Source organism: Protopterus annectens, chromosome 16.part0 (assembly GCF_019279795.1).
Source record: "Protopterus annectens isolate FY-2018-M chromosome 16.part0, PAN1.0, whole genome shotgun sequence".
NCBI lineage: Eukaryota > Metazoa > Chordata > Ceratodontiformes > Protopteridae > Protopterus > Protopterus annectens.
The window spans coordinates 223,355,457-223,374,288 of record NC_056750.1 but is presented as its reverse complement, the minus strand read 5'-3'; the positions used below and the strand labels follow the sequence as shown (position 1 = coordinate 223,374,288).

Genomic DNA, 18,832 nt, shown 5'->3' with positions numbered 1-18,832 from the left:
TTAAAACAGCACAGCGGTGGTGTGCAATGGTTAAACAAGCACAAACACATGCAAATGCTGGGTTTAAATACCACAAAAACTAAAGTAAAATAGAAACAGTGGAATTGACTAATCAACCCTTGTCCCTGAGCTCTTAGCTCAGCACCCCCTGCCAGACCAGTTCCAACCAGTTCACTTACTCCTAGTAAGTGCAGACAGACCCTGGCCAACACAAGATGGTGTAGCAGGAAATATAGGAATCATACAGACAAATCTGAATACAGCAAAACCTGTAACCAGACTATGCTAAAGATATTTAAACTCTGTTTAGGTTAATTTAACACAGGAGAACAGATACACACATAAATATAACAGCAGCAGACAAGAGCAAACTGATTTAAACAAATTAACATTAATGAATAAAAAAGCTCAAAACTGAGCCCTGTTCCAGTAGTCTTCAATCAGACAAGTTCTAACTGCACACTTCTGCCACTAGGGTGCAGGGGAACCTTCTCCAAAAAAGATGGCCTGGATTAGTGCTCAAATTATATAAACAGAGCTAGATTCAGCAGGTCTGAATCTAGTCTATGCTACAGCAGACAAGGCACTCCAATTTCAGAAAGAAACAGTTCAAATAAGCAGGAACAATAAGCATTTAACCAGCAATTCCCAGCACATAAGGGCAGAATCTACACTCTCCTCCCACAAACCTTCTTAAAGACAAATAACTGACCTGAAGTCCAAATGCTTAAATCAGAACAAAGAGATTTTTAGAATAACAGACACTAAGCCTTCAACCAGCAACTCCCAACTTAGAAGGATGTAACCTACCTCTCCTGCCACAAGAGTGCAGGCCACAAACTTTCTTAATGTAAACAAACTGGCCTGAAGCCCAAGTGCTTAAACCAAAGCTAGACTAGCAGTTACAATTTAATTAGGCTACTAACAAGCAGTAATAAATGCAGCAGAATAAATGCAATTGAGTACTTTTAAGAACAGGCAGCAAAAGCAAAATAAAGTAATAAGTAGGAAGAAACACAAATACAGTAAAAGCAAATCAAAAAAGTGCATTTTTTTTTCTTTTTAGGTTAAATGGGAAGGGATGAAACACTATAATTTAAGGTTGAGAAACTAAGGGGGTGGGTCTTCCCAAATGATCTCTCTGTACTGAGTAGAATATGCTGATGAGATGGGACTGGGAGGAATGTCCAAAATGAGATTTATAGTAGAGGCGGGTAACTCAAAAGCCACCAAATTTACTTTTAAAACTCCAACAGAACAGAAATCATAAAAGAAAGCAAATGTAATCCTAGAATAAGATACAAAATAGAAATGATCAAACCTTAAATAAAAAGCTTCAGATCAAAATTAAATGCAGAGATGAGTGATATTCAGAGCAATGCAGACCACACAAACACTTCAGCTAACTACAGATATTTCTAAATAAAAGAGCAATGCAGTCTCTCAGCTTCTCCCACTAATTAACTGATGCTATTCACAGCTTGCAAAGGAATTCTTTGGAAACATTTTTAACTGACCCTAGCCAAGAACTCTTAAAACTCCAATGGAACAGAAAACTTAACACAAAACAAATATAATACTAGAATAAGATACAAAATAGAAATGATCAAACCTTAAATAAAGAGCTTCAAATCAAAATTAAATGCAAAGATGAGTGATACTCAGAGCAATGCAGACAACACAAACACTTCAGCTAACTATAGATATTTTTAAATAAAAGATCAATGCTCTCTCTCAGCTCCTCCCACTAACTGACTGATGCTATTCACAGTTTGCAAAGGAATTATTTGGTAAGTTTTTTAACTGACCATAGCCAAGAACCCTTAAAACTCCAACAGGACAGAAAAATTAAAACAAAACAAATGTAGTACTAGAATAAGATACAAAATAGAAGTGATCAAACCTTAACTAAAGAGCCTCAAATCAAAATTAAATGCAGGGATGAGTGCTACTCAGACAAATGCAGACCACACAAACATTTCAACTAACTACAGCTATTTCTAAATAAAAGAGCAATAGTGTCTCAGCTCCTCCTACTAATTAACTGATGCTATTCACAGTTTGCAAAGGAATTCTTTGATAACTTTTTTTAGCTGACCTTAGCCAAGAAGTTTAAAACTCCAACAGAAGTGAAAACTTAAAACAAAACAAATGTAATACTAGAATAAGATACAAAATAGAAGTGACCAAGCCTTAAATAAAGAGCTTCAAATCAAAATGAAATGCAGAGATGAGCAATGCAGACCGCACAAACACTTCAGCTAACATCTGCAACTCTTAACAATATCCTGAAACACACAATCTTAACGTCCACTGAAATATAAATAGGACCTGTTGGCAAGATGTGTATATATATATATATATATATATATATATATATATATATATATATATATATATATATATATATCCTAGTGACTCCCTCTTTTATGGAATGATTTTCCTTTGGAGTATCTCCTTGACCCTATTTAAGTGTAACCTGTACAAATGGATAGGTAATCATACATACACCCCTGGTGTGGCACCCCTCAAGCCCTCATCGAAAAGGTCACAACTAGGTAAAATGTATTTATGTTTAGATTTCTTTCTATTGTCTTTATTTAAAAATGATTGAGGTTTTAGTTTAGCTAAGTTACTGTATTTTAATTTATTATGCATTGAGGGACCAGTCATATGAATCAAGCTTGTGTTTGCTCTGCAAAAGTTATATATCACTCAATAAATATTTATGACAACTTGCCTGTCAAGTGTAGTACACAGAACCTGCTCAATACATTTCATATTTTGACACCGCATAATCTGAAGATTATATTTTAATCACATACCAAAATTTACTTATGGCCCATATTTTTTTTTTCTGGCAAGCAGTATCCATGAAATCATTTATGCATATCCCGAAGCACATATCAAACATACATACAAGGCAACAGTAGCAATCAGAGAATAAAGGAACAGGTCAAAATAGCAGAGAAGCAAAACTGTTTAGCAAAGAAGTCAACATCGAGGTAAAAGCATCCCAGGTACTAAAGAGAGAGTGAGAAAATATATACATAACAAACTGCTCAACTTTCTCTATTTTGGAGGAAAATTCCTATTTTCAGAAGTGATTTACCCTGCCAGTGATGTATCTATTAATGGAAGTTTGTATCTATTGTCAGTCTTGATTTACTTCTTTACAGAATTTTCTGAATCTCTCTCATCACACATGATTTTTGAAACTATCTAGAATACACAAAACCACACTTTACAGCCAACATACTAGCGGCATCAATAGTTTAAAGAAAGAGAGCACACATCTTACATCTCATTTTATCAGAAGCAAAAGTAAATTAACTTGAGTGTCAGAATTTTGCAATAAAGATCATTATAATTTCCTGAGTTTACACTCTCTTTTTGATAATCTGCTTATATTTTCCATAATTTTTGTCACTTTCTGTTTTTAAATCTTTGTTTCTGGGTAGTGTCCTACAGTCTTACTGGAAAGAGGAAAAATGATGTAATGCTAACTAGATGACCAAACCCATATTTTTGGTTTGATGTACTTACTTTTCATGGACGTTTGCACCTATTTTCAATGTCTGCAAGTTGAGATGTATGAATATCAGTATTGGTAGTAGGTCTTGCATATTCATTTAGATGCAGGAAGTTTTCAATTGTATTTCCTTGCAGTACCAGCTGTTGTCACAAGATGGTATCCACAAACCACAACAAATTGAAAACAGTTAAATTACATATCAGGATTATCTTTCAATGCTGAAAGTACCCATGACTCTGATTGGCTAAAGGTCTGCTAAAGCACAGGAAATGCTGGCTATAAATCCTGCAGTGCAGTACAGAATGCATAACATTTATATGTACACTGACTCTGACAACATACTGCACCGATATGTTCCTGGACAGACAGAGAATATACGCATGGTTAACGATCACTGCTGTGTTACTTTCAGGTATGTCATAGAAACAGTGTGGCCTTTATTTATTTGTGCATGTTTGTCTGTCTCATCTTGATAACATATTTCTAATTATTTTGTAAAAGTAGTTTAAGATGATTTATATTTGAAATGTATGGTCTGACTGGTGTCTATTCCTTCTACAGGTGGAGAATGTGCAGAAACTGTCAATCAGACAGCAGTTTTAACTGCAGTAGAAGGGACCGTGGCTACAATTCCCTGTAATCATTCTGTATCAGGTTATGACAATATCCAGTGGTACAATCAGACTGTTAATGGTATCCCAAAGCTCATACTGATTACCTATAAGAACCTCGAAAGCTCTGGACGATTTACTGTTAGTGTTGACAAAGGAAACAAGTCCACAAGCCTTTCAATTGCTGGCGTAGATGTTAAAGATGCCGGTACCATCTACTACTGTGCAGTGAGTGACACAGTATGAGAACACAATTTTACAACAGCACTATATCCCAGTTGGTATAAAATGCCTTATTCTATATAATACATGAAATGGTTTGTGTTTTGTAATAAATAATTAAACAAAAGAAAGTTAATGACATTCACTTCAAAGAAAAAATAATAATAAACACTTCAAAGAAAAAATAACAATAAATAAAATGGTTAATGTTTTGTGAAAAAGTAACATCCATGTGAAAAATAATAGTAAATGAAATTGTTCATATTTTGTAAAACATGTGCAATAATTGTGTTGTTTTTAATGACTGTTATTTTGTCTTAAAAGAAAGAAGAAATTGGCTTGCTCCACAGCAGAGAGGGATGAAACATAGACTATAACTAGGTGAACCAGATGACCCAGGCTTAGTTAGTCAAGCTGATCCCTGAGATGTTGGTTGAGGGGATGAGGGCAGAGTGGCATTTTTGCTCATTTGCAAACCCCAGTGCAGATGTGAGGTTTGTGGCCAGAAACCACCAATTCTTAGTGAAGGAAAAGGACTATAGCCTAGTGGCCTATGCATTATGAATGGCATACTGAATATTAATGTGCAAGTGGGTAGAGCAAAACAAAAACTGTCCTAAGCATCTGTTAGGGAGGTGTTGTAGCATCACACCCTTATCTTGTCTCCCTGCTTTCTGGAATCTGCTGTGTAAAGAATCATCTGTTTAAGGGGCCATGGTCAGACAAGTGCTGAGACTGTCATACCAGAAGACCAAGGTGGGGATCTGAAATGTGATAGATTGCAGGCAAATGTGGCAGGAATCTTTAACATTAAAAGGGTCAGTATATCATTTTATCTGTAACAATCAGTGCATGTTGAGTTTTCATGTTAATTATTTAGTTTAATTCGGTTAGTTTCATTTTCAGTTTGGAAGACAACCCTTACTAGTTAAATCAGAAAGCCTAATAAATTATTGGGTGCAAATAGATAGCATCTTATAATTATTGAAATGATAATAAAGCTCAGTAGCATCTGACCCTTTTCCTGAGGCTGTGTGATCCTAGAATCTTATTTAAGTTGGAAGGGGGGTAGCCTACCTCAGTATAATCAGGGCCAATTTTCTTAGTTCTTAAGGAAAAAAATGTCAATTTGATAGCTATAATGTGCAGTGACTTTCATTCCATTAGTCATTAGAAAGCCATTAAATTGATAATTTTAAGTTAACATATGTGTGCTTCTTCAATGCAGATAGTATTGTATGGATGTGGGTGATTTCACTAATATATTTTCCTGAGTAAATAAGGAATTAAATTGAATATATTCAGTCCCGTTCATTATTTCAATGTACTGGCAAGTGCAGTTTTTGCAAATGAAGTATTTTTGACTTATGTCTATTTAGTAATTGTAACTTTGTGTAATGAAACTGGATTCAGTATAGCAAGTATTTACATAACAAATTTTTGGAACACATTATTCAAAATGGAAACAGTTCTGTGTAAAATGCTGAACCAATATTTTGTCAGTTTGTTTTTCAATCTGTGATCCTCTACTGGCTTGACACTGAGTATCCAACTATGCTAATGGACACCACATCTGCCCTTTCTAGTATGTCTGCACCTCCAACCGGACAATTGCAGATATATCCATTTACCAACAGGTCTTCCCAGAATTCATAGGGAGTCAGACTTGTAGCGCAACTCCCAGATTCAGGAGAAATATGACCTAATGAAGGACTGTTTACTGGGAGCTGACACCCAGCATAGGTTTGTAGGACAGGTCAGAATCCCTACCTAGGAGGAAGGATATACAATGGCATCAGCATGACTGTCATTCCCCTTTACTGACCTGCTGAGTTGCAAGACCCTGGTCTGCACTAGAGGTGACAAAGGCAGCATTTCTTCTTGAAACCTCACACCAGGATAGGAGAAATGGCCATCCTGCCCTTTGCCTACATGGTCAGCCCCATCAGCACTATGACCCTATTCCCAAACTCAGGTAGGCAATAGCATGGACAGACACCCTGTCCCTGTTCCACTGTGTCCATCCTTGAATTAAAATATTTTCTGCAGGAGGCTAAGGCTTCCCACTCCTCAATAATTATCTGTTTATGTTTCAGTCTACCACAAGATTCTAAATTATGTTAATGACAAACACAATTATAATGTTCCGAAAAGGGACTTATTTATTAACTATATTTGGCTAAAATACTGGAAATTAAAATGTCCTACCCTGTCAGATACTTTTGCCAAATAAAGAGTGGCAGATACCATTTCTCTCACCATGCATGCAATAATTGCACTCAAATTATAACAACCAGGTTGGTATGTGCAGTTGTCGAAAATGTGATTGCCAGACTTGTACAATAAACAACACATTCATTAGGACTCAGCTAGAGCAGTGTCATAAAATTGTAAAACATGGCATGTAATTTAAAAGCTTTTCCATGACACTATACTTCCCTTCGATAAATAAACTAATATAGGCAGGTATGGAATTCTCTGATTTCTAAAAAAATTATAAGCTTGTGAATTTCATACAAATTATTTTAGCCTCCCCTTACTGGGACAAGGATGTGCACTTTATTTCCTTAACAGCACTATATTACTGAAGTAGCTTATGGTTTCAAGGACTGCTAAGGCCTCTGGTATAGAAAGTGAATTATTTATTATTTATTTATTTTACATTTCTTTACTGAGATAGTAGAACTGGATACAAATCCATTTTCAGCGGAGGCCAGGGAGAAAAGCTTAACATGAAGAACAAAGATTACATAACAATACTTTTGACAATAAACATTTCTTATGTATAGCATTACAGAGATTACATAACATAACATACGACAGTAACAGTCCTTGTTTATAACGTTGCAGATGATAATAAATAGTCCTAGTATATAATTCAAAATATATGCGAACATTTAATTACTAGAAGGCAGTTATCAGACTATAGACATATATGCCAGTTAAAGACACAGATTATAATGCTGGCCTCTTAACACACTTTGTAATGCTGGGGAGAATACAAATTCATTGAAAAGTAATTCATTTAGGAAGCTACACAGTCAATATATGAGAGACATACATGATCTAAACAGTGTACAGTGCATGATCTGAAGGTGTTCATTCAAGGATAGAGCAAGTTAGTAGATTATGAGAGGCATTAGGCATACAGCAGAATAGGATGTTACAAGTATATACAGAGGCATAGAGAGGGGAGTAGTAAGCACAGTGGTGAGAAAAGCTGTGGTAGAAAGTAGAGAATAGCCTGGGGTGGAGCATGAACATAACCATGTGTTTGTTAAGTGAGGTTTTAGCATTTTTTTTAAATTGAGCTAGACTGGTGATGGAGGTTATGTTATATGGTAAGGTAGTCCAGGTTTTTGCTCTATAGTTTGAGAAGAGAGTGTTTCCAGTGGTATTATTGGATTTGGTTACATTAAGTAAGGGTCTGTTGCTGGAACAAAGAGTCCTAATGCTTGAGTATGGTTGTAGTAGGTTTTAGAGGGAAGGGGCTTTCTGTGATTGATAGAAAAGTTTGTGGGCCATGTTTAGTTAGTTGTAGAGTAGGACCTGTTGAAGTTCGAGCCATCTGAGTTGTTTAAGGGCTGTTCAGTGATGCGATCTACAGGGGGAGTCTGTGGCAAATTTTGCAGTTTTGTTAGTTTGGCTAAGTCAGATTTTTGGAGGTTGGTGAGAATAGGTGAGGCATAGGGGACAGTTGCAATGAGGTGGGTTTGGGCAATAGTATCTTCTGTGCTTTTTGTGAGGCACTTCTTATTCCTGTAGAGAGGACCTATTTTCTTGTATATTTTTTTGATGGCTTGTGAACTATGGATGTCGAACTTCATGTTGTTGTCAATTGTTAACCCCAGTAGCTTGGTATGGGTAGTGGGTCTGATGTTTGTTTTGTTTCTAGATATAATGCTAAAACAGGGGGTGGGTGGGGTTGGGGGTGGGAGTTCTTGCAGGATAGAAAAGCATGAGTTTTGTTTTATTCGGATTTAGGATTAGTTGGCTGTTGGTTAGCCATTGTTCAACTGCTGTGAAGGAGTCCTGTGTTAGCTTATTTAGTTCATGGATAGTGGGGGCAATACAAATAAGGGTGGAATCATCAGCATACTGGATTACAGAAGCTTGTGGTGTTAATGTGTGTAGATTGTAAATATAGAGAAAAGCAGTGGGCATAGTATGAAGCCTTGTGGGACACTAAGCATGGCAGACAGAAGTTGAGAGAGGTTTTGATGCCAAAGTACTGCTTGTTGGCAGTTGCTTAGATAGTCATTAAACCAAGCAAGGGTAGATTGGCTAAGATTTAGCTCTGCGAGAGCAGTAATTCATTTGCTATTGGAGACCAGGTCTAAGCCCTTAGATAGGTCCAGAAAGATAGTTGATACAAAGTTGCCCATGTTTCTGTAATAATTAATAGCATTAGTGAAGGATGTGTGGGCTGTGGTGGTACTGTGGAAAGGGAGAAAGCTGTGCTGGGTGATGGATAGAAGGCTATTTATTTGTAGATAGTTTATTATGTGCTTATATATGTATTTCTCCAGAAATTTGGATGGAGGGGATAAGATGGCTATTGGTCAATAGTTAGACAGTTCTAATGAATTTCCTCCTTTCTGTAATGGTATAATGTGTGAAATCTTCCAAAGAGTAGGGACTTGTTGTTCAGAAATGGATCAGTTAATAAGGGTAGACACAGAGTATGCAACTACATCTGCAGCAAGTCTAAGAAAATCTGCTGGTAGGTTATCTGCAGCTAGGGTTCTTGGTTTTATTTTTTTTAATAGTTTCTTAATGGAGTTAGTTGATACTGGCTGTAATGCGAAGGTGTTTTTGCTCTGAATTATTGGGGTGGTTGAAGTGGTGGTATGAAAGTGACTAGTGGCGAGGGCGGTAATAGTCTCAGTGAAGTATTTATTGAATTTGGTTGCTATGTTATCTGGATTGGAGCTGGATGGAGAAGGGGTAGGTTCTTTGCCTGGTAGGAGAATTTTAATAATGGCAGACCAGAATTTAGTTGGATTGTTTCAGTGTTTAGTTTGGATATAGTGGTAGTAGTAAATTTTATCTTGCTTGATTTGTCTTTTTGCTTTATTTCTGAGCTCTTGGTAGGCTTGCCTATCAAATTGTGTTTTTGTTTTTAGGTATTGGTCGCAGGCTTTGTTCCTTACATTTAGTAGTGTCCTGGTTTCTTTGCTTAGCCATGGGGCACTGTTAGATTTGATTCTTATGGATCTGGGCGGTGCTAATGTATTCAAGACATTTAGGAAGGTAGAGTTAAAGGAATTGACTGCTTCTTCTAGAGGAAATTGTTTGGGAGGGATCCAATTACAGTATTTGAGGGTGAATGAGAAAGTCTTGGGTTTAAAGTTACTTTTATTCCTAATTTGTTGAAAGATGGTGCTCTTTGTAGGGTATTTTCTTTGAGTAGAAATGTGGGGAGGTGATCACTGAGGCTCTCTGGGAGACAGCCTGTTTGGTTGGTGAGGGTAGGAGTATTGGTTAATATCCAGTCTAGAACAGACTGTTAGATGTCTTGTCAATCCTGGTGGGCATTTGGATAAGTTGGGTAAAATCTTGAAGATTTATATGATTGGTTGGGTTGTAAAAATTACATGTTGACCAGTTGATATTGAAGTCACCCATGATTATTGTTTCTTTGGGGAGTTTATTTGTGGTCCAGTGTACTATATTTTCTAATGTGGGGATGTTGTTTCCTGGTGGAATACAGATGCCTATTATGTTTACATGCGTCTTGGTGTTAATTTTTAGCTTGGTAGAAATGACTTCTGCATTGTCAAAGTTTGGGTGATCATTATGTGTGGTTTCTAGGGTGAGGTGATTTTTGTACCGGATGGCGATACTTCCTCCTTTTTTCTTAATTTGTTCAACTTGTAGTATGTTGTAGCCTTGAGGTAATATTTTGTTATCAGTGATGGTAGGTTTTAGTCATGTTTCGGTTATGAGCAATGTCAGGTACATATAGAGAAAGGATAACATGCAGTTCATGGATTTTATTTGTTATAGTCTAATGTTGATGATTAATAGTAGGGGTCTTCAGGTTTTCTACATGCTATTGGATTTTGAGAGAGGGTATTTTGGTGGGGGGTGCTTTTGGTTGTTATTTGGGCCGGAGTTAGGATGAATGTTGCCTTTAATATTTAGTTTGGATACTATATATAGCATTGATGTTAAGGTTTTCATTAGGAACTGGCTGTTTTTTGTAGTAGTTTGGGGAGGTGCAATCTGGAAGTATAATAAAGTGGGCTTGTTGGATGGGTGTAATGTTAAAGATAGATGAGGATATGGTAATGTTGAATTATTTAAGGTTTTGTAGGTTAGGGACAGAGGTAGACCTGAAGTATGTTAAATATTGTAGGTTAGTATGGTAGGAGGTAAAGTAGGCAGTTAATGATAGAATAATAATAGTAGCTGTGTGTAAGTGTAGCATATTGATATAGAGTGTGTTATTCTGCTGTTAAAGTGGTAGGACTGTATTACAGTATTGCTTATTGGTTGAGAGGGAGGTTTGTTAATACTAGAGAGCTGTAGGTTGCAGAGCACAGTCAGGTGGTGGCAACTGCATTTGACTGATAGGCCTTGTTTTAATTAGGACAGAAGGAGGTGACGAGGAGGGGGTTGGTATTTCTATTGAGAAGTGTTTCCTGTTGGTTATTGTGGGTGGTGGGACAGCTTAGTTAAGTATAAATCTAGGGATAGTGGGGGGTGGTGGAAAATGGGGGTAGGGTAGGGGAGCAGAGTGACCCCAAGCACAGCAAGGGCAAATGGACTGGGCTGGACCCTGTTTTCTGTGATTGCGATTACCTTTAGAAAACAATCAGTAAGCCTGCCTGAGAGATAATGCTTTGTTACTGAGTGTTTATTTTACTTTGTACAGAGTATTCTAATTTGTGCAGGGAAGTCTGCTGTTTAAGACAGTAGTGCTACGGATATTATTATGTGGCCACCACTAAAGTGGACAGCTATTGGCTGCACAGACATTGAAAATAATATAGGTGCAGGCGGTGGAGGGCTAGGCAGCAAGATGGGGGCTATGCTTAAGTGAATGTAATCTTGGTACCAGTGAAGGCTAGGTCACTTGCAGCTAACCCATGCTCCAGTTAAAGGAAAGCACAGGTGAGATTCGAGACCGTACCCGGTGATGTAATGAGATGAACTAAAGGCACTAGCAGTTACAGATATCAGTCGATGCTAGCGGAAGATTAACATATATCAATGCTTTTTATTCCAGTTTAACTTTAGGTGAAGAATTGTGATCTTTCATCATTTGAGTATTATTGTGTTAATATTGTCTCTTATCTCCATCTTACTTTTAATTAAAAAGTAATGGTGTAATATTTATGCAGTTTTGCTATTATTATATCACAACTTACCTCTCATCCTAATGGTTTTAAACTTCTTAAAATTATGTATTTGTCATATAAACCACACTGCCATTAAAGGAAACACTAAGGTATAACTTTTATAATGTCCCAAGATTGTGGTGAACATGCTTAAAACTCATGATAAACTGTTCATGAGCTGCAGAGACTTTCTTTTGATATCTATTACATTTCATCTGGTCTAATTAAAGTTCCATATAGCCCGTATTTCAACAATTATTTCTGATTTATTTCTGATAAAAACATTATCCCTAAGGGCATCTGAATATTATCTTCTTTTGTCCTTTTTAATAGTTACAGCTATTACTTTATGCCCTGATGAAACATGAATTCCACATAATCTACAAAACTGCATTCTACTAAATGTCACCGATTCATACACAGAAATGAATAATTTGGATCTTTTGCATAGAAGACCATGTGCCCCACAGCATATCTACCTGATTATAAAAGTCATTGCGACACTACATTTATGATAGCTCCCTTTGCCTTCCTTCAGTTTAAGACTGCAGTAGTCATAAGTAGAATTCCCACCCAAGAGCCGCATATGTCTAAGCATGTGTGCACAACATATCTGCACGTGCACAATAACAAAAGACAGAAGATCTCATTTACGCCCTCCCACACCTGTAGTACCTGTAATGCCTTTCCAATAAGACTGCATCCTACTCATAACTCTGCTATCTACCATCTGAACTATACCACCTTAAAAAGCAGTAGTCCGCAAGCATTTGAAAAATCACACTTACTTTGATATACCACTGGTAAGTTCACCACAGCCCAATTCCCCATCTGCACTTTCCAAATGCGTCATTGACCACTGTGGGAAATAACATAAGATTTGATAAAGTAATACATTTTGCAGGGCAGTTGCACTCACTGCAACCTCCAATGTTATGTTTTTGCCATCATAACCCACAGTGTCAAAATATTCTACTACCTCTAAGGTCACAAAAGTATGGAGAAAAGAGATTAATGATATCCCCTTTTCTCTTAGTTGGTGCAACTTTGGATGGGGTATATTTAGAAAGCAACAATGTGAGGATAAAGTTTCCACAATAAGAAGGTGGGATCTATGTGCAGGAAAGATGGTTTGATGGATCTTGCAGTTGATAAAAAGACTGCAAGAAATATAGAAGCAAAGCAAAGTAGATAAAAAAGGAGATAGGGTGATGCAGTGGTTAGCTGTTTGTGTTGCAACTTTGGATGCAGTATATTTAAAAATCAACAGTAAGGGCAAAGTTTCCACACTAAGGAGGCGGGGTCTAGGTGCAGGAAAGATGATTTGATGGATGGTTCAGTTGGTAAACAGATGCCAGGAAACATAGAAGCAAATCAATATAAATAAAAAAGTAGATAGGGTGATGCAGTGGTGCAGCGGTTAGCATAGTGCAAGTATAACAGATGAGCTTTGTGTGAAGCTACTTGTCCTAATTCCTTATTTCATAATCATATTCATAGCAGAGAAGTACAATATAGGAGTAGTCATTTTTACCTCACAGAGTGACCAAAAGTCTCTTTTAATTAAGAAGTATTTACATTTCAACTTAATTGTTGTCTTCTCTACACATCTGCTAAGACATTTCTTGGTTTGCATCATTTCTTACCTCTTTATTTATAATATTCTAAACCCAGATGCTTTGCCCACTACAACAGCCCCTCACCACTTAAAATGCATGAATCAATCCGCATATGTAGATCGTCCTGTAGATGTAGTGCTTTGTACCCTGTAAATGCGCAGTGTTGTGGGTTTAAATCCATTTAGGGTGGTATGTACCATCTTGCAGTTAGCAAAGAGGACTGAGGTTCTTGACCTGTTAATGAGTAGCTTTATAGGTTGTAAGGTTTGATTCCTTTCACCTTCAATTCAACTGTTTCAGTAGTTCTAACAGTAACTGAAGTGCTTTGCTCAGTATAAGTGGGGAAGGTTGTAGGTTCAAGACTCCACCATGTGCTACATTCAAATCTGGCAGTTAATATAAAGGACTAAAGCTCTAACATGTTAATGAGCTCCTTCTGCTAAGGGCAAAGAATTTGAAATTTTCTACCTTCACTTACATATTGTATTATCTTGAGCAAGTCAGTTAGGCAGATGGTGCTGTAGAGCAGATGGGGATGTGGACTAGGCTGCTTTATTGTCTGCAGCACTACATACCTAGTAACTATCTATGAGCCTAATCATTTATCAAGAGCATCAGAATAAATACTTAAAAAATCAAGGCCAGACCTGTGCATGAAGTACGTCTCTCTCATGTCACAGTACTTACCTTAAACGTCATGTCGTTAAATAGTGCTACCCCTTCTACTTTCCCATCCTTCTTTGTTCCTGTCCATGTTCCACTCATGCATGTTTGTGTATGCTCTGTTTACTGCTACTTTTATAAGCTATTTAAAGTACACTGCTCTATCTGCATCTTTAAGTTTGCTTTTCATAGCATTTTGTAGCTTTTAAGTTTGTTTGTAATATCATTTCACTCCGGACACCCCTTTACTGTGCTTTTACATTAGGAAGACAGGAATTATTCATCTAGTGGCAGTAGGTGTTTATCTGGTCTTTTGGAGCTGGGAATCACACTAAAGGGCTTTTAAGTATTTTTTGCATGTCTCATATACTGTGACTGTACTTTAGCAAGTACAAAAAATAAGAAACTGTGCTGTCTGCTGCTGTTTTAAGTAGCTAATTCCATTGTATTACATTGTATCTGTTAGTTGCAGGGCTGCAGTAGGTAGTCTGTGTGCTGTTGTTAAATTTGGCCTCCAAACCAACTATTCTATATTAAGAAGGTGTTTTTCTGTACCCTTGGCAAAAGTGTGCTGATTTTACCTGTCTGAGGTAGGGGTTGCTGGCTGAAGGCTTACTGTGCCCTTTCCTGATTGGTAGTTAGATTAAAACTTGTTTATCTCTGCTCATGTTTAAGTATCACATTTTCTCAGTGCTGTTCTTTAGGCAGCAGCATTTAGCAGTGCCTTGTATAGATGCAAAAGCCTAGAAGCTCAGATTTTCCCTAAACTGATGTCAGTGAAACCCTTCCAGCAAGGCTGTGCTGGTAGTGCTGAGACCACAAGAGGGACCCATACGAAATTACCTCATTCACTTTCCTAATAAAACATACGATAAGAACCTGCTATTATGAATGGGCAGTTTCCCATCATTTCCCATTCCAGCCTGGTAGACATGGGCATCCTGAGACAATGTAGCAATTGTCTCATGTATACAGACAACCACTTACTCCTGAAACAAATACTTTATGTGAGACATGTAGTTACACTATGAAAGTGGAGGCAAGACTCTTACATAAGGACAAATTGAATGCTAAACAGGTTGTCAGCACATACACACTTCCCATACTAAACAAGAACACAACACATAAACCTACATATGTGCAGGTACTCATTAGTAACTTATCAAAGGTTCAGAGGCATCCCAAATGGAAACCACTTGCACTTATAACAATGCAAAAAACAACCACACCACATAATAACAGACACACCAAATAAGCACATAAGGTGTAACATCACAAAACCTAATGTATTAGTCATGGGTGACTCCATTGTGAGATATACAAATGTTCCCCCGACCAGGCTGGATAAGGAGCTTTTTATGGTTAGTCACATGTGAGGTGCCAGGATCCGTCAAGTCACTCAATCCACAAGTACTGTTATGACTCCGTCATAGTCCATGTTGGGGGTGAATAACCTGAGATGTACCTCACTGATATGAACAGAGGTGTGACTGAGCTCACAGATTATGTGTCACAGGCAGGTATAAGTCTAGCCTTAAGCATCATTCTACCTTCTCCAAGCATGATGCCACAATACACACAAAAATGATTGACTTTTAACAATTGCTTAGCTTCTAGTGTCACTCAAAGGGGATCCAGTATCTGTCAACCTGGGAAGACATGGCTGACAGGCCATACTGCTTTGCCAGAGATGGTCTGCACCTGTCTCCTCCAGGTTTTGGATATTGGCAAATGCATTAGCCATCCCAATTGTGCCTTTTGTAGGCAGTGTCAAAAATAACCAAGCTCCCAACAAAACAAAATCATGTCTAGATAAACTCAAGATACTGCTGTTTAATGCTAGGATTCTAAAAAGAAACTGCTGCCACTGAAAGCACTTCTCATTTTGGAAGATGCTGACTTCTGTGCAGTCACCGAGACATGGTTCCAAAGCATGGAAAGCACCATGGCCATGCAGGAGTACAATATCTTCCATAGATTTAGACCACAAACTGAGCATGAAAGAACCAAGGGAGAAGGTGTATCCATCTTCAGTAATGATAAGTACACCTTGATACTGGCCAAAGACTATGACTTTCTTGAGCTGCTCCATGTCCAATTAACTAAAGGTAAAGCCCCCTACCAAATCATAGCGAGCTATAGATTCCCCACCATGAAACAGGAACAGCATACTGCATCCCTGGACTTATAGAGTCAGTTGTCATACAACCCAACATCTTCCTCATGAGTGATTTTAATTATCCTATCATTGACTGGGAAACATACACAACCACAAACATGCTTGCTCAGAGGTCCTTGGACTTTATTAATGCAAACGCTCTGGATCAAATAGACAAAACACCCACAAGAGGCTCAGATGACATAGTACTCACTAACATGGGAGAACACTGCACCCCCCCCCCCCATTTAATGTACTTATAAGACCAGATACCCCATCAAGCTCAAAAATGCTTATGAACTTTTCAAAGACAAATTACCTCCTAATAAGTGATGGTATAAGAAGTTTCAAAGCTCCCTCAAATGCAGATAACACAGACTCCTATGCAGAGGTGTACATCAATGCCCTGTACTGTCACTTAAGCAGTTGCATAGAATTAGCTGTACCTGACCAGATTAAAACAAAATGCCAAAAACACAAGCCAACCTAGTGAACCCTTAGTATGAGCAGACTATACAACAAGAAAAAGAAATGTATGTCCAAGAACAAGAGGAAACTGGTTCAGCAAAGGAAAAATCATTCTGTAGCTTAAACAAGCAAATTGGAGATCTTGTCAAGTCCTCCAAAGCTAATTATGAAGCAAAAATAGCCTCCCTAGCTAAGGATAAACACAAGGCATTATTTAAGTACTTCCGAAATCTAAAAGGTAATACCCAGCTATGCGTTGAACAGCTTGTGGATGGCACCACCTATATGCAGCTGGAGGTAATAGCCAACTTTCTAGCTGACAGATTTGGAACAAACTCCTCCCCTTCCTCTATTACCTCCAGTCATCCCCCAAAGTATACCTACCAACATTCCTCAGCTTATTATCTCAAGAGAGCAAGTCATCTCAGTACTCTCCAAGACCAAATACACTGCATCAATGGGACCAGATGACATCTCAGGTTGCCTTTTAAAAACCTTTAAACATGACCTAGCAGACCCACTTGGATCCCTGTTTAACCACAGTCTGCGAGCTGGTTATGCTCTGGCGGAATGGGGGACAGCAACAGTAATTCCTCTGCACAAAGTGGGACCATCAACAAATTGTGGTAATTATAGGCCCATAAACTTGACTAGCTTCATCTGCAAGGCTATGGAAAGAATCATTATGGACCTCATTAACAAAAACATAGGTAATCTCTAAACTCTGGACCGAACCCAGTTTGGATTCGGTAAAGGTAGATTATACCTGTTAGACATGGTTGAGTTCATAAAGAAATTCACCAAGGCTCTTGATGAAGGAAAGACAGTGTATACCACCTATCTTGACCTAGCCAAAGCATTTGACACAATTCACCACTCAGATATTAATTGGGAATTAATGCTTACATTACCAAATGGGTAGTCAATTGGCTCATCAATAGGACAAATACTGTCAAAGTGGGTGACTTTACCTCTAACAAAAGACCAAGTCACCAGTGTCATACCACAGGATTCTGTACTAGCCCCCTTACTGTTTGGAATTTATTTCTCAGATGTCCAGGTAAACTTAGATGGCCTGTGGCTGACCAAGTTCTCTGATGACTGAAAATTGGGAACAATCACTGAGTCTCCCAATTATGTTAATATGCAGATAGGATTAACTCAAACCAAAGCCACAGATTAAAGTTAAATGCAAAAACATGCATTACTATTCCCTTTGGGAAAGCTGATATCCCTGCTAATTACATTATAGACAGCACCCCGCTAAGTGTAGTCCCAGTGTTATGTGATCTGGGTACGCAGGTTGATAGCAATCTGAACTTTGACCACTAAGTATCCACAGTAGTAAGTAAATCATTCTTTGTGGCACATCTTATAAGTAAAGGCATTGCATCAAGATCTAAGAAAGTTATAATTCCATTATACACAACTTTGCTTTCATCAGAGCTATAATTGAGTACAATTTTCCCTTTTGAATGCACCTCACCAGACATCTGCAGCAATCGGAGAGACCAAGGAGGTTACTCACCATGAAATTAAAGTGCACACAAAACAAGTGTTAAACGGAATACCTGTAAGCCCTGTCACCTTATTCTGTCTCTTAAAGGTTGCTAAGGGGTGAAATGTGCCTGTCTTCCATGGCAGTATCTGACTCGGCCCTGATGGAAATGCTACACATTCATAAAAGAAACTGCAGGAGGGTCACTCACTCCAGGGATCTTAACCTAGCCTCTGACATGAACAGGTCATGCTAGAGAGATAGATACACCTCCCAGAGACTTTCACTTCTCTGGAACAAGCTTTCAGTTCACAGGAAACAGAGCTCCTTCCTAACCCTCTTCAAATGCAACCTCGATCAATGGATGGGTGACTGCAAATTCACTCGTGGGGTGCGCCCATGTCCTTCCTGGACAGAGGAAGTCAGTATTAACAACCATAGATGCTTACCTCTGCAAACTTCACTCACCTAACCACCAACAATTGAGGTAATTCAGAATAAATATGCTAGGCTTTTAAGGGCTCTAGGGCCGTTAACCGAGTAACCTCCTATGAGCTATGAACTTGCATATGATACCTGGGATGTCTGTTTACTTATTAGTAGAATAGTTTTTCTTCATAATGGAAACAAGAAATGCAGTTTTAATGCTATGGGGTATTTCCTTAAGTGTGTGGGAATGATATAAGTCCCTTTTAAGACAGAATGCTAAAGC

The 18,832-nt window shown here is 38.0% G+C and overlaps 1 gene segment (V, D, J or C); it reads left to right on the top strand.

Annotated features, from left to right (window-relative positions):
- The first annotated feature begins 3,775 nt into the window (after positions 1-3,775).
- Positions 3,776-5,611, top strand: LOC122791054. The segment is given in 2 exon segments: positions 3,776-3,947; positions 4,097-5,611. Coding segments are annotated over 2 exon segments (357 nt in total).
- The last annotated feature ends 13,221 nt before the right edge of the window (positions 5,612-18,832 follow it).